The sequence below is a fragment of the Danio rerio genome, chromosome 15, assembly GCF_049306965.1.
Source record: "Danio rerio strain Tuebingen ecotype United States chromosome 15, GRCz12tu, whole genome shotgun sequence".
In the NCBI taxonomy this organism is placed as follows: Eukaryota; Metazoa; Chordata; class Actinopteri; order Cypriniformes; family Danionidae; genus Danio; species Danio rerio.
The window spans coordinates 23106709-23131888 of NC_133190.1; the positions used below are offsets into that span (position 1 = coordinate 23106709).

General features: G+C 34.5%; 1 protein-coding gene across 3 annotated transcripts in view; it reads left to right on the forward strand.

Moving 5' to 3' along the window:
- Nucleotides 1-25180, forward strand: part of sgsm2 (small G protein signaling modulator 2) — a 110214-nt gene that overhangs the window by 63770 nt on the left and 21264 nt on the right. Inside the window, exons 4-13 of one of the 3 annotated variants that reach the window (XM_068213709.2) lie at nt 3362-3526; nt 4901-4968; nt 5188-5336; nt 7222-7356; nt 11584-11708; nt 12099-12166; nt 12651-12814; nt 13035-13167; nt 17053-17190; nt 24662-24821. In XM_068213709.2, the coding sequence (XP_068069810.1) occupies nt 3362-3526; nt 4901-4968; nt 5188-5336; nt 7222-7356; nt 11584-11708; nt 12099-12166; nt 12651-12814; nt 13035-13167; nt 17053-17190; nt 24662-24821 (1305 nt within the window). The remainder of the gene's footprint in view (nt 1-3361; nt 3527-4900; nt 4969-5187; nt 5337-7221; nt 7357-11583; nt 11709-12098; nt 12167-12650; nt 12815-13034; nt 13168-17052; nt 17191-24661; nt 24822-25180) is intronic. The other 2 variants (XM_021466398.3, XM_021466399.3) reach the window with 2 other exon arrangements.

Here is a 25180-nt window from a genome sequence, read left to right on the forward strand (position 1 = left end):
AATTGCTTCTAATTTATGAATCAAACTTATTTGGATATTTCAGCAGATATGTGATTCTTTAAGACATCCAATGGTAACAAGTTTGCATTCCTGCACCAATAAATGAATGACCATGAATGATTGCACTTACAGTAATGTTTTACTGTTTAACCTAAATGTGGGTGCATAGGTGTCTTCACAAACTATGCATCTATTTTTTTAAGAAAGTCTATCTCTAGATTTTGAGACCGCTGACTAAATATTTTCCTGCAATTTCTAAATTAATTATGCCAGTTACTATAGAATGGAGAATCTGACCAATCAGAGCAGTATAAACGGTTGAAAAGCAGAGTTTAAAGAAACCTGATCTCTGAATGAACCATTTCGGACACTGAGAAAAGAGTTGATACTGGATAGGATTTTACGAGGAAGTTTGAAGTGTTATTTTGACATTGAATGGATGCGTAAACCTTTATAATGTGACCTCCAAAACAAAATTAGCATAACAGGCCCATTTTAAGTTCAAATAACTAGAAACTTTCCTCAAACGTGCTGATCTCCACTATGTCTTTTTTTACTCTCTCATTGTTTTCCTTGGTGCCACTGTTTTTATGAACATCTCTTTTCAGTCTTTCACACTAACTTGACAGTACCCTAAAGCAAGATTTTTTTTTTCTTGGATCTTTTGTGATTTCTCTGAATGCAGCAGCAACTGTGTGTCACCCTAGAGCTGGTGTCTTGCTTTCATTGACAACAATCAGTGATGACTGAAAAGTATGCAATTGTTAAACACAAAATTCAAATGTTTTGGATTATTAAGAATATGCTTTTTAAAGTCTAGATTAGACTCTAAAAGTTTTATTTTGTCACTTTCGACTAACTTGTTGAAAGAGCAACAAATAATAACTTGACTTCTAGTTGATCATTTGGAAATGTGGCAGAAGGTAGATTTGTCCTCTGAATCATCTGCTGAATTGCATCCCAATCATCACAAATACTGCAAAAAACCTATTGGAACCTGCATGGACCCAATGTGTAAAGTGAAAAAATCATGGTTTGGGGTTACATTCAGTATGGAGGTGTGCAAGAGATCTGCAGAGTGGATGGCAACATCAACATCCTGAGGTATCAAACATTTGTGCTGCCCATTACATTACAAACCACAAGAGAGGGCAAATTCTTCAGCAGGATAGCACTCCTCATATGTCAGCCCCCACATCAAAGTTCCTGCAAGCAAAAAAGGTCAAGGTGCTCCAGGATTGGCCAGCCCAGTCACCAGAAATGAACATTATTGAGCATGACTGGGGTAAGATGAAGGAGGAAGCATTGCAGATGAATCCAAAGAATCTTGATGAAGTCTGGGAGTCCTGCAAGAACACTTTCTTTGCCATTCCAGATGACTTTAATAATAAGTGATTTGAGTCATTGTAGAGATGTATGGATGCAGTTCTCCAAGCTCATGGGAGTCATACACAATATTAATTCTTTTTCCACTGCACCATGACTTTATATTCTATACTGTACATTATTTCTGTTAAGTGACAAGACTTTTGTCCAAACAAAGTGAGAAGTTACTGTCCTACTTAAATTATTAAAAACCAAGGCATAATCATATTTTTTTTTAGGTAAAATTAGTTTAATCTAGAGGCCTTTGCCTGTCGTATAAGCCATTTCTGATACCAAATGATCAACCAGAAGTCAAGGTATTATTTGATGTTTCCAACATTTAGATAGGCGACAAGACTTTAGTCAGATAATGTAGAGTTCAGTTTGTTTTGCTTGTGTGAACAGTTTTCGGATCTTTGGTGCGCACATGTTCACCATACCCGAGTCCGTCCGTCTACTCTGGAATGGGTCTCTTCTAATATGAACGCAATTGCACCATTTTATTTTTTGGTGTATTTATTTATGTGATTACTTACTTTTCTCATTTGCATTACAAGCAGGGAGAATGAATGTTTCAGTTTCTGCTCAATTTCAGCAGAAAACAACTCTCTTCTCCTTCATTTTCATTTCATTCATGATAATGGGTGCAAGTATCGCTCAGTGTTGGCACATTGTGTTTACTCACGCACACGCATAACTGATGCCACAAATGGAGAATGTGTAAAGTATATATTTCTAACTTCAGCAGGAAATGACTATCTTCTCATTCATTTAAACTTTTCTTGAAAATGTTGAACTTAAACTCACAATAAACACTTTTTTAAACATGTTTTTATTTTATTTTTTCCATGTACATACACAAAATAAAACTGCAAACACAACAAGAATGCCTGACACAAAAACAAAACTGCAAATACAGAAATATACACATGGCAAAAGCCATAAACCTTTGTGCTACAAACCATACAAACCAACACACATGAATGAATGTACATAAGCACATTATGTCATTCTGAGTTGTAAAATGTCACATACGGCAAGGTTTATATTGTCCAAATATCGTGACCAAGTGCGAATAAATGTATCCGTTGTGGCAGACATGTTAAATATTCCAGGGGAATAGTCTCTTGAATGATTGAATCTCATCCCTTCATGAAAGGGTTTTTTTATTGATCCATGACATCATATAATTCTTGGTTGCAAAAGTTAACAGGCAGAATAATCGTTGTTCGTACTTGTCCCTAATCAGTTATAAATATACATTAAGTTAGCATTTGTTGCTCAGTGTTGACACTTTAAAAATGAAGCTAGATTTCCAAAAGCTAAAACTTAAGACACCCAAGCAACCCTTGGTGACCATTAGTGAACCACAAATTTTCATTGCTGTTATTTCTACAGTGATTTTGTCCAAAAGTGCTCTTCAGAATAAGAAGAACAAGCTGTTGTTGATGTTTTGAGTTGCAAATGACAAATGCTCCTAATGTTCTGGCTGTGGTGTCACTCTGAGAGTTTTATCAGTTGTAATTCTCTGAGATGGGGCTACACTTGCTCTATGTTTGATTATGTGTGTGTGTGTGTTGTGTTCATGACTGAATGACCTGGCAGGTTTGAGTGGCTTTATGTCTGTCGCTGCACTGCTGTAGATGAGCATCTCATCCTGTTGAGAGGCTGCATTGAGAAGGATATAGACTGGCAAACACTTCGAAACACCTGCTGACAGGCACAGTCATGATGCCTTTTGTGTCTCGCACTTATTTCATAAGGCCAGACAAATGAAGTGTGGCATTTTTAGAAGGTTATGTGAGGACAAATATAATGTAAGGGCAGAATGAGAGGCCTAGTCAAAGCAAGTCTAAAATATTAAACAAAACAAAAAAATCAAATCCATGTATTTTTTAAGGAGAATAAATAAATAATGTTCTGTTTGATCATGTTTTGAGAGTATTTTGTTATGTTGACTCTTGTTAATGTGATTGATATTGATGGTTTCCTCCAGGAGAACCCAGAGCACAGGACAGGAGTCCCTCAGGAGGCAGGGTTCCTCTACCGGACGGGCCCCTCAGCCACTCTCCGCACAGGCTATCAAGCACATATGGGTCCGCACTGCCCTCTTTGAGAAAGTCTTGGACAAGATTGTGCAGTATATTGTGGATAATGCAAGGTAACTGGCCGCTGTTCTGGCTGCATTTCAATTGAAGTGTAATTCACATTGCAAGATTATAGTTTAAAAACACTGTACTCTTTAGTAATTCTCAACATATATGTTTTTTGTACCTAACATTATAATGTTGTAATGGTAGATTCACACGTTTAAGACAAGACATTACAGACAAAAGCAGTTGGTCTTTTTCACCAATAATTGTGAGTTTGTAAGGTCAGAAGAACTACTTCTCATCAAAAATCTCATATATATAGTTTGCCTTTGCTAGATTTATGATTTATCATTGTACACTAGAAAAATCTAAATGTAATGAGTATTTATTTTTGTTTTATTCTGTAAACTACTGATGCTATTCTTTCATGTCATACCTAATAACAACTATAAATAAGGCATTTTTAGTGAAAATTAACCCTTGGGCTAACTTAGGTACACTTACAATCACCAACCAGATTTCACCAAGGAAGACATGTTTCTGGATTAACATCTATGTTAATTCTGGAACAACATTCCAACCAATCAGAATTAAGGCATACGTTTACCAATTATGTTAAGGCTTACGGTTAGGTTTATGCACTATTATTCCCCTCTAATTTTGGAAATAATTAACAGTTATGGTTGGGTTTAGGGGTAGGGGATAGGTATGGATTACATTTTCCAAGAAAAATGATGTTCCAGGATCAACATAGATGTTAATTTATGATTGCATTGTACTTGGCAAAATCGTGACGTGCCACTTACATTTATGAATGTTGAGTTTACACCGTCTCTTCAAGAAAGAGAGAAAAAAGAAATAAAGGAAAGCCAATCTTGTAATTATACACGTTACATTTGTACAAGAGTGTGCAATTATGGATAGGTAATATAATGGTATATTTATATTTTTGTGTTTTGTGTCTCGCATTTAGTTTTCACTTTTAAGTTTTCATTGTAATTGTTTTTTAAACAAAATGTTATTTTAATGTTAATTTATCAGTATATTTGATGATTTCTGCTTTAATGTTTGTCATCTTGTTTTTGTATTCTACTCTCTGAGCTCTTTCCATTTTGTGTTTGATTGGAGAGTGCTGTTCAACATGAATTGTTTTTAACAAACAAACCAGTTAGCAGCCATAGCGTAGACATTTGGACATTATCTTTTTATTTTCGCTAAGTAATAGCGACTACATACGTAACAGGAATTGCTCATCTTTCCTATTCACATGATAAAATTTCCCAACATTAAGGCTCGAATTGCATTATTTTTGTCCATGGTGATTGTTTGGACCATCATGTGGAGCTCATGACATAATGGGTTATTTACTCAGCCTTTAATAGAGCTCTCAGGTTATTGACATACATACTTTGTGTGTGTTTGCTCTTTGTGTGTGCCTGTAGTAAGTATTATGAAAGGGAGGCTCTCATGCACGACTCTGTGTTTGGACCCATACTGGCGGCACTGCTAGGTGAGTCCATCTGATGCTTAAAACACTTCGCATAATACAGCTAATGGAGATTTATTGATCACTGTAGATTGACCATGTCCAATGTAAAAAGATACAAAAGGAGTTTGCTATTGATTGTTATTCAGCATTTTCTCTGACACCTTTTTATTTACAGCTTTAATTCCCTTTTAATCACATTACAATTTGCTTTGTGGGAATTTTTTTCCCCCTCATTTATAGTTGGACCTTGCGCACTGGAATACACAAAGCTGAAGACATCAGATCATTTTTGGACTGACCCATCAGCCAATGAGCTGGTCCAGAGACATCGAATCCATGGAGCCCACAGAGGCCAGGAGGTGTCGCCCGGCCGCAGACCTGCACTGGGGGTGAGAAAATATGAATAAATGATAAAGCAGTGAAATATATTAAATAAAGGCTACTCTGGTCACACTTTCATTTAGGTCACAGTTACCTGCTTTTTACCTCCCTATTAATAAGATATCAGTAAGAACTTTATTACCACCTGCATGTATGTTTACTCTACAAACTAGGTATTTGTTTTTGTGACAGAAGTATCCACAGTGCAACAGAATGAGGACGAAGACACTATACTATATACTATACTATACAAAGATACTACAGGGTGGGCCATTTATATGGATACACCTTAATAAAATGGGAGTGGTTGGTGATATTAATGTCCTGGTTGTGGCACATTAGTATATGTGAGGGGAAAACTTTTCAAGATGGGTGGTGACCATGGTGGCCATTTTGAAGTCGGCCATCTTGGACTCAACTTTTGTTTTTTTAATAGGAAGGGGGTCATTTGACGCATCAAACTTATTGGGAATTTCACAGGAAAAACAATGGTGTGGTTTTAACTGCACATTGAACACATTTTATAAGTGGTCAGAAACTTGTAAATAACTAATGAAAGAATAAAGTTACGTTAAAACCACACCATTGTTTTTCTTGTGAAATTCCCAATAAGTTTGATATGTCAAATGACCCTCTTCCTATTAAAAAAACAAAAGTTGGGTCCAAGATGGCCGACTTCAAAATGGCCACCATGGTCACCACCCGTCTTGAAAAGTTTGCCCCCTCACAAATACTAATGTGTCACAAACAGGACGTTAATATCACCAACCATTTCCATTTTATTAAGGTGTATCCATATAAATGGCCCACCCTGTACATGCAATAGTGTATATACTGTATAGCTATATTATGTGTAAATCAAAATGTTAGCTTTTTATGTTGGTAAATAAATAGGTGTATATGTATGGAATAGTGTTTGTTCCTCAATTATAATCAAGTGTTCATGAGATGGATTGCCTGAGGGAGGAACCCGTTTCTGTGTCTGCCTGTTTTGGTGCTCAGTGTTCTGTATTATAGTATATTAGTAGTTATAATATTATAGTAGTGTACATTAGTAGTTATAAAATATGAATTTATTCTGCATCCCTAATCCTATCCAAAATTTTAACTTAAATTCTAAATTACTGAATATAACAAACAGCAAATTAGTAGTTTATTAAGATAGTAATGTAAGTTAATTGTTTGGTAATACCGTTAATTGTGACCTAAACTAATGTAGTAGTGCTACTTTTTGTACTAAATAATTGAAATAAATGAAATGTAAGTAAACTTAATGAAATGAAGTGCAGTATTTTTGTATTTGATCATTTTGATGGTCATTTTAAGGCTCAGTGCATGTATTAGTGAATTTTGGCTGATTGGAAGACAAGGTAAGTAAGTGGAGGTAGGTGAAGGTAATTAAGACACATTACTATTTAAACCTGATGTTAAATTCATCTCCTATTTTCCACTTTTCTACCACCTTTCTGATGAGAGAGGGTCTAAGTTTGGGTGTATGTATAGGCCTTTTGTGATATTAAAATGTAATGATGTGACATATACTCATGCAATTTACATTCTGTGCAACAAAAAATGTCAAAATAAATTTTTCTGTTAAAATTACTTAGTAAATGTTAAAAAACATTAGAAATAGGCTACTTTATATACTGAATAATGTAAATTAATAAAAATAAATCTTCTTACACTTTATTTTGGTGGTCCTTCAACAGATATTCTACCTACTTTGTAAGTACGTAAGATTATTAGCTCTAATAGTCTACTACCTCTCTAATAATGAGTGTTTACTCATTAGTCAGCAGAGTTTTTAAGGGAGACCATCAAAATATGTATATTTATAATTTTGTACTGTTAAACTGACTATACAGTACCTCATACCTCTCTTTGTTTTCTTAGATTCGAAAGCGTCAGTCCTCAGGAAGCATGTCTGAGGATAAGTTTGCAGCCTCAGCGAGAGAGTATGTTGAATCTCTGCACCAAAACTCACGTGTTCACTTACTGTACGGGAAGAACAACGTACTCGTGCAGCCGGTAAGATAAAAAAAAAATGCACTAACAATTTTTCCTTGCAACAAAATGACACTTTGACTTGTTTTTTGTGTGCTAAAAAGACATTTAGTGTTCAATAATATTTTTCTTCTTATTTTTTTAAAATAATCAGTTTAGCTGTATAATGACACCATAGAGTGTCATTTCGTCAGTTAGCCATATGTACAACCATTTTGTTGATACTCAGATGAAAACAACAGCATGGATTGTCACTATTGAATACATTTTTTTCTGCTAATTTATGCTGTCTAAACCACAGAAAAAGCTGCTAAATCACATAACGAATGACTTCAGAAGCAGGAAAAGACCAATATTTTGACAAATTACATTTATTCTGCTTTATTTGTTATTCTGAATGTTTATTTTTTTCTGACTGATTAGTACAAGCCAAAACATGACAATAATTGCTCATTTCCAGCAGCAGTAATCAGCACAATAAACAAGTTTCATTCAGATCACTGCCATTGTTTACTTTCTGCTTTCCAACATAGCCAACTGATGATGCGTCTTCAGAAGAGTTGCTTTACAGATGAATTGAACTTCTTTCATGATTGACATCAACAGTTGTATTGAACAGAACTGAATCAGCATTGAACTGACTCTAAATAACCTAATAAGTGCACTATTGTCTTTAGCTGAATTGAGTTAGATTCATAATTGGCGACTTCTGCAAAACGAATCAACAATTAAATATCTTCCCTCAGCTGAATGACGAAATTATCGTCTTCGGTGGAGCTGATGATTGTTACAAAACAGATCAATTGTACTGCAGTGAATCTAATCTAATCAATATAATGGAGCTCATCCATTAGTGAAGAAAACATCATTGATCTCCACCAGTCAAAATTTTGTCTTCCCTCATGTAATGAATGGACCGATGGATCCGTCTCCTGGTATTCCTAGCATATTTAGCTCTTTGGTCCATGCTGACTTCCTGGCTAAAAGTTGGCTACTCTTGTGAACTGGAAAAGGCAGATTAGCGGGATTAGCCATTACAGCACATTAGATTTGTCATCAGATGAGTCAGGCATGGACTAAATGTGTGCATGAATGTCTGTGAGATTCGCAATGGTGACTGATGGAACTGGGCACAGAGAGTGCTGGGTCTGGCAGGGACCGGTAGAAATCAATAGTGTAAAAGACCTTTGCCAAAAGCATCATGGTGATTCAGGTCTAATTGGATTTCTGTGGGAATCCTGATGTGTTCTTGCAGCTCTAATTGTCACTGTAAATCATCAGAGAAGCTTTATTTATGTCACTCTGTTACTTTTCTTTCGTTCTGCAATTTGACACCTTTTTTCTCATTTGTTCTCTTTTTTGTGTTAATTTATGAACTAAGTATGTACGACTGCTGATTTTTCTATAATTTCACAGCTGAAAACAAACAAAAAATACTGTTAAAAATGCTGACTTCCGCTCAATTCCTTTATGTTCTCCCAACACAAATAGATTAAGTTAACTTTGAACATAAAACAAATTAAGTTGTCCCCCCAAAAACTAAAGAATGGTGCTGATTCAGCTCATTTCATATAAGTAGTTTGAATAAGCAGCAAAAAACTCTTATGAGTGAAGGGAGACGTGACAAGATTGTCTTTAAACAAGAAACATGAATATACAGTTTTACTGTTATAGGACAAGAAGATGGGAAAAACATGATAGACACCAGCACTGACAAGCTCTTTTGTGAGGGGATTAGTGTATCATGTTTCTTGTTTAATCACTAAATCAGTGTTTCAACCATGGAAAGATGTTCTTGGGCGATGCAGTGGTGCAGTAGGTAGTGCTGTCGCCTCACAGCAAGAAGGTTGCTGGGTCGTTGGTTCAAGCCTCAGCTGTTTCACTTGGCGTTTCTGTGTGGAGTTTGCATGTTCTCCCTGCGTTCGCATGGGTTTCCTCCGGGTGCTCTGGTTTCCCCCACAGTCTAAAGTCATGCAGTATAGGTGAATTGGGTAGGCTAAATTGTCCTTAGGGTGTGTGTGGACGGATGTTTCCCAGGCGTTGGGATGCGGCTGGAAGGACATCCGCTGCGTAAAAAACTTGCTGGATAAGTTGGCGGTTCATTTCGCTGTGGCAACCCCAAATTAATAAAGGGACTAAGCCGAAAAGAAAATGAATGAATGAATGAATGAATGATGTTCTTAAAACAGTACACTGAAAAATGGGTCACATTTACCTCAAAAAAGAGAGAGACTATAAATATTTATCTAAATACATGCAAGATATATATATAAGATATATATATAAGATATATAAGATATATATATATATATATATATATATATATATATATATATATATATATTAAGTAAATATTACAAAATAAAAAATAAACATTTTTTATTCATTTGTGGTGTTCTCATTGAACAAGTCAATCTTTTTAAAATGATAGACAGTATGTGTACAGTACATGGACACCAATAATCTTTAATATTTTTAATATGATTAAGACAATACTCTGATTAAAAGTCTACCATGTAAACCACCCGCTTACTTTCTTAAAGCCAACCAATAGTTTACAAATCTGATTTTTACCACGTTTTCGGATTTTAACATATTCTCACCCTGTTATGAACTTGTTCACTTTATTTTTTGGATTCTGTTTTTGTCTTACCTGATTTCTGGAACCGCTCTTCCCCGTACTCGAACCCGGTCGTCCTCATGGTCAGCTCCTCTCTGCATCTCAAGTCGGCCAACGTACACGACTAGCTAACTGGACAAACTGGTTGTGGTGGGAAAGCGTTCAGCCGCTTAGCGTGAAAAGGTACCGTCTCATATGGCCGCGTAGCGTTCTCTTAAAAAATGAAATGCAGCCATACGTACCTCTGGCTACATAATTTGCATTCTCCAGAAACATCCCTAGGGACTACGTTTTCAGAATGAGCCTGGGTTGGTCTTCTCATAGGATAATAAAACTCCACTTTGAATAATTAGAGAAACTGACACTTCATCACTCCACTAGCAGATTCGTGATACGTCACCAATTTTGATCCCACACCAAAGATGATTTTAAACCCGAAAGATTAAATTAGCGGCTCTTCCAGCAGTTCCTGTGTGCAATTAATATCTCGTTTGTCACAGGGGGCATGCATAAAATGTTCCTGAATGAAAGTGAAAGTTCCAAACTGCAGTTAAAGTCGACAAATTTAAAATGAAACACCCGAAATTACATGAAACTCTGAAGGAAATGGGGATAGCGCGGTGACACAATGTCATCAATCGAATTTTGTAGTATAACATGTAAAACAGGATCATAAAAAGAACATTCTTAAAGCAACTCACGTAAACACCTTCCTCATAATATTGTCTTAATTAGATTAAGGCAATTAGTTTAATTACTGATGTCCATTTCAAGAGTTCACACTTAGCTGATGATTGACTCTAAGGCTTGTTTGGCATGCTGTCCCGGGAGAGAGCCCTGAGCTCATAAAATCCTCAAGCCTGGGGCTCCCTCCTGTTTTCAAGCTGAGAGGGGAGTTTAAGCTCAGGTAGATCTCGAGAACTCCCCTGCTGTTGTAGCTAATGAACAGATAGTGATTGCTCTTAAGAGATAACTACTTACTACTGTAGGTGCATGTCTGGTGCCGATTTGGATTAGTCAGTTAACTTTAGTTCCATGTTTTTGGTCAGTGGGAGGAAACCGGGGAAGCTCCACACACTCCTCACAGAAATGTCGGCTGGCTTGCTAAGGACTAGAACCAGGGACGTTCTTGCTGTGAGGCAACAGTGCTAAGCAATGGGCCACTGTGCCACCCATCCAGGAAAGGAGGAGGAGTAGGGATAGAAGGAGAACTTAGGGTATTTTTTGTGGCTTAGAAATCGTCTGATTGGTGAATCATAAAATTGAATAATGCTGTACCAGCTGCAAGCAATCATAAGCACATGATCCTCTCAAAATAAGTTTATAAATAAACTTAATGTAAACGTGGTCATTGTTTGTGTGTATTATAGAAGTGGGGTCTTTTATTTAACTTTGAGATAACTCTATTGAGAACAAAGCGAAATTGTTTTATCTTTTATTATTTTAGAAAGAAAACACTGGTCAGTGAGTGTTTTTTTTGAACTTGTACAGTACATAAATGACAAAGACTAGCTTTATGGTTCAATTGAGGTTTTTAATATCAAATTCTTTTCGGTGTACTAGTGAGACTTCATTAAAGAGGAACTGAGGAAGCTGTGTGTGCTTTATTGAAAAAATGATGCTCTTTTCAGAAGAAGGACATGGAGGTGCTGCGCGGTTACCTGTCCCTTCATCAGACGGCAGAAACCCTCACACTGAAGTGGACGCCCAATCAGCTCATCAATGGCACTCTGGGAGACTGTGACCTGGAGAAGAGGTAATATATACACTGTATATACACACTCACACTCACACACACACACTCTGGAGAAATGAGGTCATCATTTGAGATCATCGAGAATAATTTTTCCTCGACTGTGCTTGACATGTAGGAGCTTGATTTGATTGGTCTGAGATTGTTAGGTTGCGGAGAGCAATTACCTTTAGAGAGGTTGTACAGGAAATGCATGAGATGAGTGTCCTGATTGCTGGTTTGTAATGATAAGGTTGAGATGTTTGCAAGGAACAAACAGACATGTTATTGTGAGTAATCTGGGTTGAGATTAGCCAAACAACCCCTTTTGATGAAAACCTGATTTATAGGGTAGAATTTTCACTCTCTGTCTGTTTTTCTGTTTTGTTTGAATCACACTCTACCACACTTCAGTATTTACTGGGACTATGCTTTGACTGTGCCTTTAAGACAGATCGTCTGCATTCATTGCCACCAACGCCGTGAGTGTCCTTCCTACACCTATAAATATGTTAATAAATTACTCTTTTATTATATTTTTATTTTGTTTTATTTTATTTTATTTTTACTATTATATTTTTTTATTTTACTGATTTTAACAATAAATATAGCACAATTTTGTTCTCTTTTAATCTTTAATTCATATTATTTTATTTTCAGTGTAGCACACATCAGTTTAGTATCAGTATCATTATTGACTCAATTACATATCACAGATTATTATAATATAATAATTATATATAATATAATATAATAATACATGTAAAATTGCATTTTTTTATATTATATTATATTATATTATATTATATTATATTATATTATATTATATTATATTATATTATATTATATTATATTGTGTTGTGTTATATATTTTTATTTAACCTAATTTTATTTAATTGTTTATGTATTTGTATGATTTTATTTATAAATATAATTTTATTTATGTGATCCCTACATTTCTCTCAGCGGACTGTGGAGGTACTCTGGTGTTGGTCAGTCAGGATGGGATCCAGCGGCCTCCTCTGCACTTTCCTCCTGGAGGACATCTGCTGGCCTTCCTCTCCTGCCTGGAGACGGGTCTCCTGCCCCGGGGTCAGCTGGAACCCCCTCTCTGGTCCCAGAGGGGAAAGGCAAGTACTTTGTACAGCAATTATTAAAATCAACATGTAGCAGAATGTTTAGCTGTATCAAGATTTAAGAAGTATTCATTTTGCTTGCTAGTGATCTGCTGTTCCTCCTTTTCATTCATTTTTTTCTGCATTCTAGCTTTTTTTAAATTGCCAAATGTTGTTTAATTGGAATGAGAAATTTAGTTGAGTATGAAGGTGACTCTCTATGTTTGTCTAACAGGGTAAAGTCTTCCCAAAGCTTCGTAAGAGGAACAGCACGGCCCGTTTGGTGGATCAGGATGGGGACGGGGAGGACCAGATTGCTGCAGACTATGTGTTTCGCATCGTTTATCCGGGTCACCGTCACGACTCAAGTGAGTTTAAGCTGAAATGTGCCTGTCGTCTTTACCTGTCTGTCTGTCTGTCCTTCCACGGGGACTTTATTTAAAGGGGACATATTGTATCCTTTCTAAGATCGCTTTCATCATATTTCTTTTGTCCCCAGACTGCGTCTATGAAGTTTTAACCAAAAGTACCTCACATATAATGTTATAGCTTGTCAAATTTGCCCCTATAGATTCTTTTTAAATGTAAATGAGCTGCTGCTTTCCAAAATAATTTTGAAGGCCAATGTAGATATATTGTAAAGCGGGGTGGACATTGGCCAATATTCAGCCGATATAACTGTTTTTATTATAAATAATAGATATTTTTGAATAACACACAATTTAAAATTATTTGAAAATTGTTGAAATAAATAAATAATCTGTAAGGTAAACACTTTTACTTTAGAACAGTGGTTCTCAACTGGTTTTGGCATGAACCCACATTTCCCCTGGTCATTAGATATATACAACATACAGCGACACGGCACAGCTTCAGTGACGTTGCTCGCTGCAGAAGTTGGGAAATTCTAATCTTTTCAAGCGCCAACGGAAGCGTCAGCCAATCAGATGGCTTCATGCAAATACCCCAGCGCAGACAGTAGCCGGTTGCAGACTAATTTCATTGGCTAATGCTGCTATGGCGATCGCGTAAGCCCCAACTTCAGACGCGCCCTCAGTCAAGCGTTGACGCTAAAGCCCTGTGTGAATGCACGGTTAGTCATTCAAATAATTTTTAAAATCATATAAATGCTTAACTGATGAATTCTGTAATACGGTCAAGATGATTTGAATTACCCGGATGAGTCTAGGTTATTAGCAGTTGTATCTCGCTAAAACATACATTGGAATGTTGCGACTAACCATTCAGATTAAAGTACTCCAGACAGCTGTGTAATAAGAGCTGGTATTGATAAGTGATATCTGAATCAGTATCGATATTGATAAAATGTAAATGATACCAATCCCTACTTGTGACCATTATTGTCTATGGAGGATGAGGGAGCTCTTGGATTTTGTCTTAAGCCTCTTAATTGGTGTTTTAAAGATGAATGAAGGTCTTAGAGGATTGGATTGACATAAGGGTTAGAAACATATTATTAACAAAATTGTACATTTTTTTTGGTGAACCAATCGGTGTGACATATGAAGTAATTACCCTTTCTTATGTCACTAAGGAAGCCAAAATTGAGTGGCTTATTTTTTCCATATGCGCATAGAGAAAGGCTTCCCAATAAAAATAAGTTGCCGGGGTTCACATTTTCTTGCTTGTTAGAGGCACTGGGGACCAGATTATACCATCTAAACATGGAAAAAAAAGATTTTCATGATGTGTCCCCTTTAAAAGCCACACATAAAATGCATGAACCTTTTTGCGTTCAATAAAAATTCATCACATTTTAAATGTGGCTTGAGTGTCCATTCCTGCTCTTAAACCCTGTGAGTCCTCGTTCTGGCCACTGTTTGTTCAGCCAGAGCTGCTTTGCCGGATGTGTGAAGGCTGAGCAGGGCTGCATCAGACACCTTCATCATCCACCCATATCATTGTTGTCTGTGTGTTTGCTTCTCACTTTTCTGTGGAACATAACAGCCGTTGTGGAGGCTGTTGGGAAGGACGTAAGTATACGACGCAGTTTTTCAGCTGCACTGACTTGGATGACAATATATATCTGTGTTTGTGTGCAATGCAATGCAAAAAAAAAAAAAAACTCAGTGCCAATGATTTTGTGTTATTCTAAAGTTAAAATATAGAAATATCCTTAAAAAGGGTACAATGATTATATTATATTATATTATATTATATTATATTATATTATATTATATTATATTATATTATATTATATTGTATTATATTATATTATATTATATTATATTATATTATATTATATTATATTATATTATATTATATTTTATTATATTATATTATATTATATTATATTATATTATATTATATTATATTATATTATATTATATTATAATACTTTACAAGTTAAAGGTCAGCTTTCTCTCAGTTTTCAAAAAATTTTAAAAAACTCTTTGTTGAAAGGATAAGCAATTTCATAGAAACGCATAACCTTTTAGCTGATCAGCAATATGGCTTTATAAAAAATAGATAATCTCTAGCATTAACAGAAATTATTGAGAAAATTACTAATAAGATGGATAAAAAGAAGAAGTTAGTTAGATTTTTTATAGATTTAAAGAAGGCATTTGATACAATAAATCATAATATATTGGTAAATAAATTGGTAAATAAATTAGAATTTATTGGAATTAGAGGAGTAGCCTTGAATTGGAAAAGTAGTTTTTAAAAAAAATAGGCAACAGCTTGTTGAAATTGGCAACCATAATCTTCAAACCTAAATGTAAATTGTGGCAAAACACAAGGATTAGTGTTAGGTCCAATATTTGCAGTTTTTTATAATATTGATATGTGTAAGATATCAGAGTTGTTTAAGCTTATTTTATTTGCCGATGGTAGAAGTATCTTTTGTTCTGGGAGTAATTTACCAAAACTTGTGGAGCTGATTAAAACAGAAATTTGACGTAAAGAAATTGTCAATATACAGTTGAAGTCAGAATTATTAGCCCCCCATTTTTTTTTCTTTTTTAAATATTTCCCAAATTATGTTTAACAGAGAAAGCAAATTTTCACAGTATGACTGATAATATTTTAGTCTTATTAAGTCTTATTTGTTTCATTTCAGCCAGAATAAAAGCAGTTTTTAATTCTTTTAAAAACATTTTAAGGTCAAAATTATTAGCCCCTTTAAGCAATATATTTTTTCCTGCCTAGTTAACCTAATTAACCTAGTTAATCATTTAAATGTCACTTTAAGCTATGTAGAAGTGTCAAATATTATTTACTGTCCTCATGGAAAAGATAAAATAATCAGTTATTAGAAATGAGTTATTAAAACTATTATGTTTAGAAATGTGTTGAAGAAATATTCTCTCCGTTAAACAGAAATTGGGGAAATAAAAAACAGGGAGGCTAATAATTCAGGGGGCTAATAATTCTGATTTCAACTGTGTATACAGTAAGTAAAACAAAGATTATGTTATTTTGGGAAATTAAAAAGGAGTCATACTGTAATATAGATTTAAAAAATAATAGAATGAAGTTATAGACAGAGTATATGCAATTAAGTTTCTTGGTGTTGTATTGGACCATAAAATCTGTTGCAATAGTGTATAAAGCAAGATTTATCCTGCACAATAAATCAATGTATGTAATATATAACACTCTTATGTTGCCATAAATGAGTTATTGTGTTGAGATTTGGGTTAAATATACAGTATATAATTCTAAATTTTGACCATGTTAAAAAGTATTTTGTTTAAAGAATTGTTTTGTGTATGATTTTTCAGTTGGAAATAAATTATATTATATTATATTATATTATATTATATTATATTATATTATATTATATTATATTATATTATATTATATTATATTATATTATATTATATTATATTATATCATATCATTTTATATTATATTATATTATATTATATTATATTATATTATATTATATTATATTATATTATATTACATTAGAATGCATTTTTAAATATTTATGTAATTATTTTTTGATTATTTTTTGTTTTGATCTTAAATTTGAACTTAAAAATGAAACCATGAAACTAAAATATAAATCAATATTCTCAAACAATTCTGTATATCTTACACAGGTTTTCTCATATTTAGGCTGTTTGAATATTTTTTACTGCCAAACAAGACAGCTGAAGTGTGCGTGATTGTGTGTGTGTGTGTGTGTGTACATGTGTGTGCGCGCGCGTGTGTGAGAATGAGAGTGGAGCGTGACTCTGCTGTAGAGGCGGGTGCTAAACTGTGTTCTTTTATTGCCCAAGCAGTCACTATAAACTACCACCACAGCACGGGCAGTCGTGCGCCCTCTCTGGACGACGATGAGGAGGAGGAGGATAGACTTCACGCTATGATCTCTATGATCTGCTCACGGAACCTCACAGATCCTAATGTCATGAAAGGTTTTTATCACCAGTGGCCCACTTTCATTCCCCCTCTCTCCTTCTTTCACTCTCTTTGGCTCCTGGTGTTCACAAGCAGCGTCCAGCAGTGCTCAGTGAGGGCAGATTCACACTCTTTCCGTATGCCTGTAAACATGGCCACCTTTGAGGCCGGACAAAAGCTAGGTCAAGTGGCACAAGACCTTGAGTGTGTGCGTGAACATGGAAAGTACACAGAAAGGCATGTTAAGTGCTTAAAATAGAGGCTGACTGAACGGAAAGTCACTAAACCGCAGAGGAACATTGCTTGTGCTTGTTATGGGAAAGTTTGTAAGATAGTAGAGATAACGCTGCCAGTATTGGGGTGGAAAGAGAAGTTTTTACGTATGCAGCTAATCAAATGTAAATGCTAATGATTTAAATGCAGATGTTTATTGATTCCAATATTTATTTGAAGGTGCTAGATAAATTACTATCTTACTTTATTTAAAAAAATACAATATACAATGCTCAGCATAATTGAGTACAGCCCATTTTGAAAAGGAATATTTGTTTTCATTTCTCTGTGAATATAGGCAATGTATTTTGGTGCATTTAAGCAAAACAGATTTATTAAACAGATATATTTATTAAAATCATATTTTAGACACCAAACATATTTTGACATTGAAAGATATATAATTAAATTAAAGCAAAGTATTGCAAAAAAAATTACAAGCTACAAAATTTCAACAAATTGTTTCACTTTTTTCTCTTGATTTTTCCTTCTTTTAATATTTGTATTTAATATTTCTCTATAACATAATTTGGCTCTATTAGTTTTTTCATCGCTTTCATAAGTTATTTTCTTAGATAAGCTCCAGAGTTGGCTTCAGTAATGTCTAGTCTAATGTATATGGACAAATATAATATTGTATAGCTCCTAATAAAAATATGAATTTAAAAGATAGATTTGTGATAGATTTTGTGTAGATATGTTTTTATATATGCTGAGCACTGTATGTATTAAAATGTAATCTGCAAATAGCTAGGTAGAATTTTTTCATTTACTTCACATAAAATAAAAGTTTTTACTTAATTCAAATTAATTTATTATATTTCATCTCAAGTGTAATAAATTCTTAAAAGCAAAAGATAAATACAATATATGACAATATATGACTAGCCTAATTTATTAATTTACTAATTTTACCCCTCACAAATCTGTCTTTAAAATTTATATTTTCGATAGGATGTTATACAATATTTTATTTGTGCACATACATTAAATTAGTCTGTGCTGAAGCCAAATCTGGAGATAATCTAGCAAAATAAACAGTCAATCAACTTTATTAATATAGCACTTTATTACTACCAGAGCCCTGCCCAAAGTGCTTTAGAGCATTAAAACTAAATTACACGTTAAAACTAGGGTTGCCACCCGTCCCTTAAAATACAGAATCATCCTATATTTAAGAAAAAAATTGCGCGTCCCGTTTTGAATCAATACGGGATGGGTTTTGTCCCGTATTTATCCTTTTTTAAAAGTAGCTTTTTCATGCAAATCATACCACATGCATTTTATGAAGATCCCTCATTTCCTATTTTTTCTTGGATAATACTTGACGTCATTGTTAGTTTGATTGGTCTTTGTCCAGTACGGGCGGTTCTTTTAAGCAGAGTAATGGCAGATTCTTTTCCAGGTAACCCCTGCGTCTGAGTCTGCCCCTCAAGTCTCTCCCGAAGCAGACATGGTAATGACAGTGTAATCATTATCAACAATATTTAGGTTAATTGATAAATAATGCTAAAAATGTGACCCAGTCTGTAAATATCTAGCTGGAGTATTTTATTTTTATTTATTTTTTATTTATTGTTTTCTACATGAAATACAGTTTGTAAAAAAAATATAAAAATATATGCATTGAATAACAACTGAGTAAAACCACGTCAACAACTAAAATCACAGTGAAATGAATGGCTGCAGTTAAATTTTATTTAATTCAATTCAATTCAGATTTATTTGTATAGCGCTTTTACAATGTAGATTGTGTCAAAGCAGCTTCACATAAATGGTCATAGTAACTGGAACAGTGTAGTTCAGTTTTTTAGTGTTTAAGTTCAGTTCAGTTCAGAATTAGATTTGACCTGGTTTTCACACACTGGGTCACAAATTGTAATTTGGAAAAATATGTAAATACAATGTAAGTGGATCGTATTCCAATGTAAAATTATGATTTGTTTGTTAAGGCAGGCACATAAGCTTTAACTTAATACTTGAAACATTTTATTTAATACATTAATAAACAACATAATGCCCATGTAAAGAAAATAAACTAGTAAATTGCAACTTTCTATATTATTACATTAGAAATAGACTATTTGAAAACTTTACTAGGTAATGTTTGTTGCTATAGTTTATGTATGTGCTCTTTCCATGTTTGGATAGGTGTTACTGCAAATAATGACAAAAATTTTAGCCAAATCTGTTATTGATTCCACCCTTTAAAATAAGGTTCATTAGTACGTTCTTCTCTCTGGCATGCTATTGGGCCTGTGATTGGGGATGGTCCCCGCTGCAGTATGCGTCCCTTATTTTTTTGTATTGAAAGTGGTAACCCAAGTTAAAACACATAAGAAGATAAGAACACAATGTAAACAAGAATGGCAATATAACAGCATTTTGCTCTACTAATTAACAAAAGCAATTCTAAATAAATAGGTGTTAAAGGTGCAGTAGGTAATCTCTGACAATGCAAACTGTCTAGCATAAATTTTTGAAACACAATCCCACTCCTGCTGTCCTAAGCCACGCCTCCTTAAAGATAACAGCAGAACCCTCACTTAGCGACTAGTGCTTGGCTGGCGGCGTGCAGAAATTACACTCATTATTAAGCTATACTTGCATGCTATTTCTGACCGAATATTCAGAGTAGCATGGTAAACAATATAGTGAGTGCGTCACAGGTTGTCATTGTTAAAAAATTAACCAATGTAATGTGAATATAAAACCAACTTCACCTCAGTAAGGCAGGCTAGCCGGAATAGTGCTATTTACTGATGTTTTGTTGTTAAACTAAATAAAAATCTGCAGTATTGGTGTTGTAAAAACCCTTATTTTGAAACTGAAAATAGTCATATCAGTCTATTGCCGACGATTTCTTTGGCTGAACAACAGTTCTGTGCAAATAACCCATTTATGACAACACAATCTACATCAGCTCTGCGTGAAGCTAAAATAGTTTTTACAAATAACATTACCTGTCTAATAAATACTTCAGCCATGGTGTCGTAATACCTCCAGCCTGCCAAAAGTAACTCCAATATTGATTCAAGATTTTAAAAGTTTTGATTCAGCATGTTTTTACCACTAGCGCTCTCTCTCTCTCTCTCTCTCTCTCTCTCTCTCACACATGAACCCTTAGCGCATATACGCACAAATGGCGGATCTGCATGTAAATGGCTGCGCATTAGTTCAAATCTGCATTTGCTGACAGACAGTTTGAGCTAATTATCAGAATTATGGGAGAAGCCGGGCTGACACTATTTAATTGGATGAACATTTTTTAGTTTTATGCCTTACCCAGAATATAAAGATACATATGAATAAATTTAGATCATTTACTTTGATCAATACTATCAGAATGTGAAGAGACTTTAAACCAGCACAACATAAAATGTTTCTGAAGACAACCACCTACTGCACCTTTAAGTTTTGCTTTTAATTATGCCACATTTGGGATGATACAAAGTTCTATAGGGAGAACACGAGTACACCCAAATTTCTATGTTAGGGGAAAATATTAAATAAATATCTTTTGGAAAAAAAGGGAAAATAAGGACAAACAAAAAAAAAATTATAAAATTGAGTTGTGCACTATTTAGTTTGAATTTAAATGTATTGTATTTTTATGTCCAATGACGTTCGGTGACCAAACTATTATTTTATTAAATATAACTGCACCAAAATATATAACCTATATTTACTCAGAAATGTTTAAAATATTCCTTTTCAAAATGGGGTCTGCTGTATATTTTAAATCGAAAATAGCTAAATGTTAACACAAATCAATTTGCATAATTTATGCAACAAATGCAAGAACTTTTCATATTATAATATGTACATATTATATTATATTATATTATATTATATTATATTATATTATATTATATTATATTATATTATATTATATTATATTATATTATATTATATTATATTATATTATATTATATTATAGTGTTTGTTTGAGGTCAGTCAGTGCACATGTCTGTTCTTGCCTCCAGTCTCCTCCACTGTCGTCACTCTCCTCTGTTGCTGGAGTGACTGTCTAACCTTTCTCACAGAGCCTCCGCTGCTCTGCCACGTCCACACAACACTGCTCTGCCTTTCTCCGTCTTCTGCCTTACACAAACACACTGACAGCCGAGGTCTGATGTGGAGAATCAGCACTGTTGGGCCTGACTGTGGCGGCCAGCAAGCAATGCTTACAATAATTTGCTCTGTTTTCCTTTTGCACTCTTTGGTTGACACGAGCGAGTTCTTAGAGAAAATTATTTGATTTATTTATTTTAGCGCTTGAGGGCTTTGCATGATGAAAGTGCACATGTTGTGTATTCTATTTTATTATTTGATTTGATTTGTTATCTCTGTGGCGAATGTGCTCAACTGCTTACTTGTCCGAGCTGTGTCTCCTTCCCTCTTTTTCCTCTTCAGTTGTTGTTGTTGTTGTTGTTGTTTTACTGTTGTTTCTCTTGTGTTGAGCCGGTTTTCTGTAATGCTGTTCACTGTAATTCTTCACTAACTGCAGTCACCTTTCATTATATGAGTTAGGTCCTGTGGGGTTCTGGTGCAGTAGAAACACCAATCGAGCCGCGAACGCGTCGCCCATTCGATCATAGCTTTTCCCAAAGTTCTATAGCTAACGCGAGACGCATTAGGAACGCATATTGCTCTCCGTCCACTGTAGGGCGTTTACTGTGTTAGCAGGCCACCAGCTCCAACCTGAAGAATTAAGGTGAAGAGCATTTATGTTTACTCTCGACTCTTTTCACGTTTTTTTATACAAGTACATGCCGTATAAATTTCCTCTTCTTTATTTCTGTTTGATTTATTTATTTTTGTCATGGTTGAATCTGATGAATCTAGCATGGTAGGAATGGTTACTGTCTGTCCTTCTCTACTCCTCTTCAAGCTCTACCAGTGCCTGGCTTGATTTGTGACACTGTGGTTTTGATCGATTGATTGATTGGTTGATTGATTGATTGACTGGCAGGTCTCCTGGCATGGCATCCCCGCATCGTTTTACACCTTTTCCTTCTGTTCATTCATAGATGCATGTCTTTGGTATCCTTCAGGTTTGCTTTTATTTTTGTGTGTCAATGGCATTTCTGACAGGAAGAGAAATCTGGAAAGATAAAGTACGTCCAAACTCAGGACTGTCAGTTTTATCATCAGAAACTTGTGAATTTGGAACATTGGAATATCACTTAAAACGTTTGTGAACAAAGCACTGTTTCCATCCCAACTGTTCAAAGATGACAACACTGTCACTTCCTCAGATATTGGCACTAAATCTGTATTTAAAATAAAACGTACTGCAATTGGAGAAGAAACAATGGCTCTGGTTTTGGTCACCAAAAGGTCACACTTTATTTTGATGGTCTATTTGTTGAATTTAAGTTATATTGCATCTACATGCCAACTAATTCTCATTAGATTATAAGTAGACTGTTTGGTTGGGGTTTGGGTTAGTGTAAATTGACATGTACTTGAAAGTTTCTTATAGTCAGTTAAATGTCTGTTGAAGGAGCAGTATCAACAAATATTAAGCAGACAGTCTACTGATACTCGAATGGACCATCAAAATAAAGTGTTACCTATTAAAAAAATTCAGCCAAATAATTTTGATGACAGACAGCAGTTCAAAATGACTTCACATTAGTGACATTGTACTATAAAACATTAAGTCTTTAGTTCTATTTGCGGAAATAGCCCACAAAATACACTGTATGTGTTTAAAATAATGCCAAAAATCATTAGAATATGAAATAAAGATCATGTTCTATCAAGACATTTTGGAAATTTCCTATTGTAATTATATGAGAATTAACAACTTTAAAGGCGATTTTCTCAATATTTAAATATAGATTTTATGAACCCTCAAATTCCAGTCATTTAAATAGTTGTTTCTCAGTCTAATATTGTTCTATCCTAACAAACCATACATCAGCGGAAAGCTTTGATTTTTAAAACTAATACTTTCAAATGATGTATAAAACTTAATTTCAAAATATTGAGACTTATGATTGGTTTTGTGGACCATGTTCATATTTGAATGTGTGCATTAATCCAGTCACATGACAAGACAAAATCATATTTGTTGGTGTGTATCAAAGGATGTATTTGGTAAATTTGGTATATTTGGTCTCCATTGTAGTTCACATTTTTCTTTGTTGTTGTTGTTGTTGTTGAATTAAAAAGTATCATCCTCAATTGAGAAGATACATTTTTATGTGCATCTTTAGAACTTAATTACATCTAGTGCTTTCCTAAATTTGCATAAAATAGACCATTTAAATGTGACGATGTCACTGGCCCACGAACATTTTGTGATTGTTGTCAAACTATTTTGTAACTGTAAGACAAACTGATTAAATCAGATCTCAACGTTAAAACTGCTGCTATAACATTATCATAATGTTATTTATCAATATGTGGCTCTTTTTGGATGCTTGGAAGGTATGGGTTAAAAACGTAATACAGGAAATACATGGTCTCAAAATGGTCTATAGTCGGATGGAAACATTGCTAATTAAGCATTCATACTTCAGTGTTATCAAATCATATAAAATGGACAAATTATTCAAACAATTAAGCCCCTGACCCATACGTTAACCAGAGGAATTTAAGTCTGAAGCAGAAGCAACGTCTTTTGTAAAATCATTGATGTCAATGTATTTTAGCATTTAAACCTTTCAAAAAAATCTAAACTACTTTGAATTAGGCATACCGTCTTAAAACCCAATTCTGTAAAACACTATACTTGACTCTAGTCATGCAGGACTGTGAATAAAAGAAACAAATGTAATTGATAGTAGATATTATAAAATTAAAACAAACAGAGAAACCTTGAAGAAGCGGTTTGGATTCTTAGGGAACAGTTTCAAAAGTAATTTGTAAATATTGACAGCCCTAACTTTTATACTGAACAATGTTTTAATTAAAATTAATATGTATTGCAATAGGGGATTCATTTTACTCTTCCTTAATTATCTCATGGTTGAGCTGAGGCCTATAATTCACTAAATCCGAGCCTTCAGAGCTACAGTAAAAATGGTGTATAACGTCAATTCCTGTCTAGCAGTTTACCAGTGCAATGTAAGAGTAGGTTTTAAATAATCTCAAGCATGCTCTTCAAATGCAGGTTACTAGAGCATAGTTTAATCATATTTCCTATCCTTCTTTTTCCTGCTCTTCCTCTTTGCCGCCTCTTTCACTCTTACGCCTTGCTAGACCACGGGGACCTGATGGAGATGCAGGGTTTTGGCGGCAGCCCCTTGTCATGGCAGCAGGGCGAGTGCACCAGTCATATGTCATCATGTCTGTCCTGCTCCACCGGTGGCAGCAACGCCTCCGTCGAGCTTCCAGCCAGCTGCACCTGCATGCATGATCGGTAAGAGAGACACATGCTTCACACTTCTGGCCCTGGAGACCTAAAGAAAACCCACGTTCAGTAACAGTAATGTTGTGAAATACTATTACTGTTTCAAGTAACTGCTTCCTGCTTTAAAATAATACAAATTATACTGAATAATTTCAGCAAAATTCAGCAAAGCTGAATTTTCATCAGTTCTTACTGTCACATGAAATCATAGTAATGATCAGATTTGCTGCTTATGAAGTTTTTATTAATATGATTATTCTTCAGTTGAAGATTAAAGATGATTTTTAGCTGAAACCTTTGTTTAGGGCTGCAGAATATGTCGTATCAGCATCTATATTGCGATGTGCGAATCGGCAGTAGATAATCGC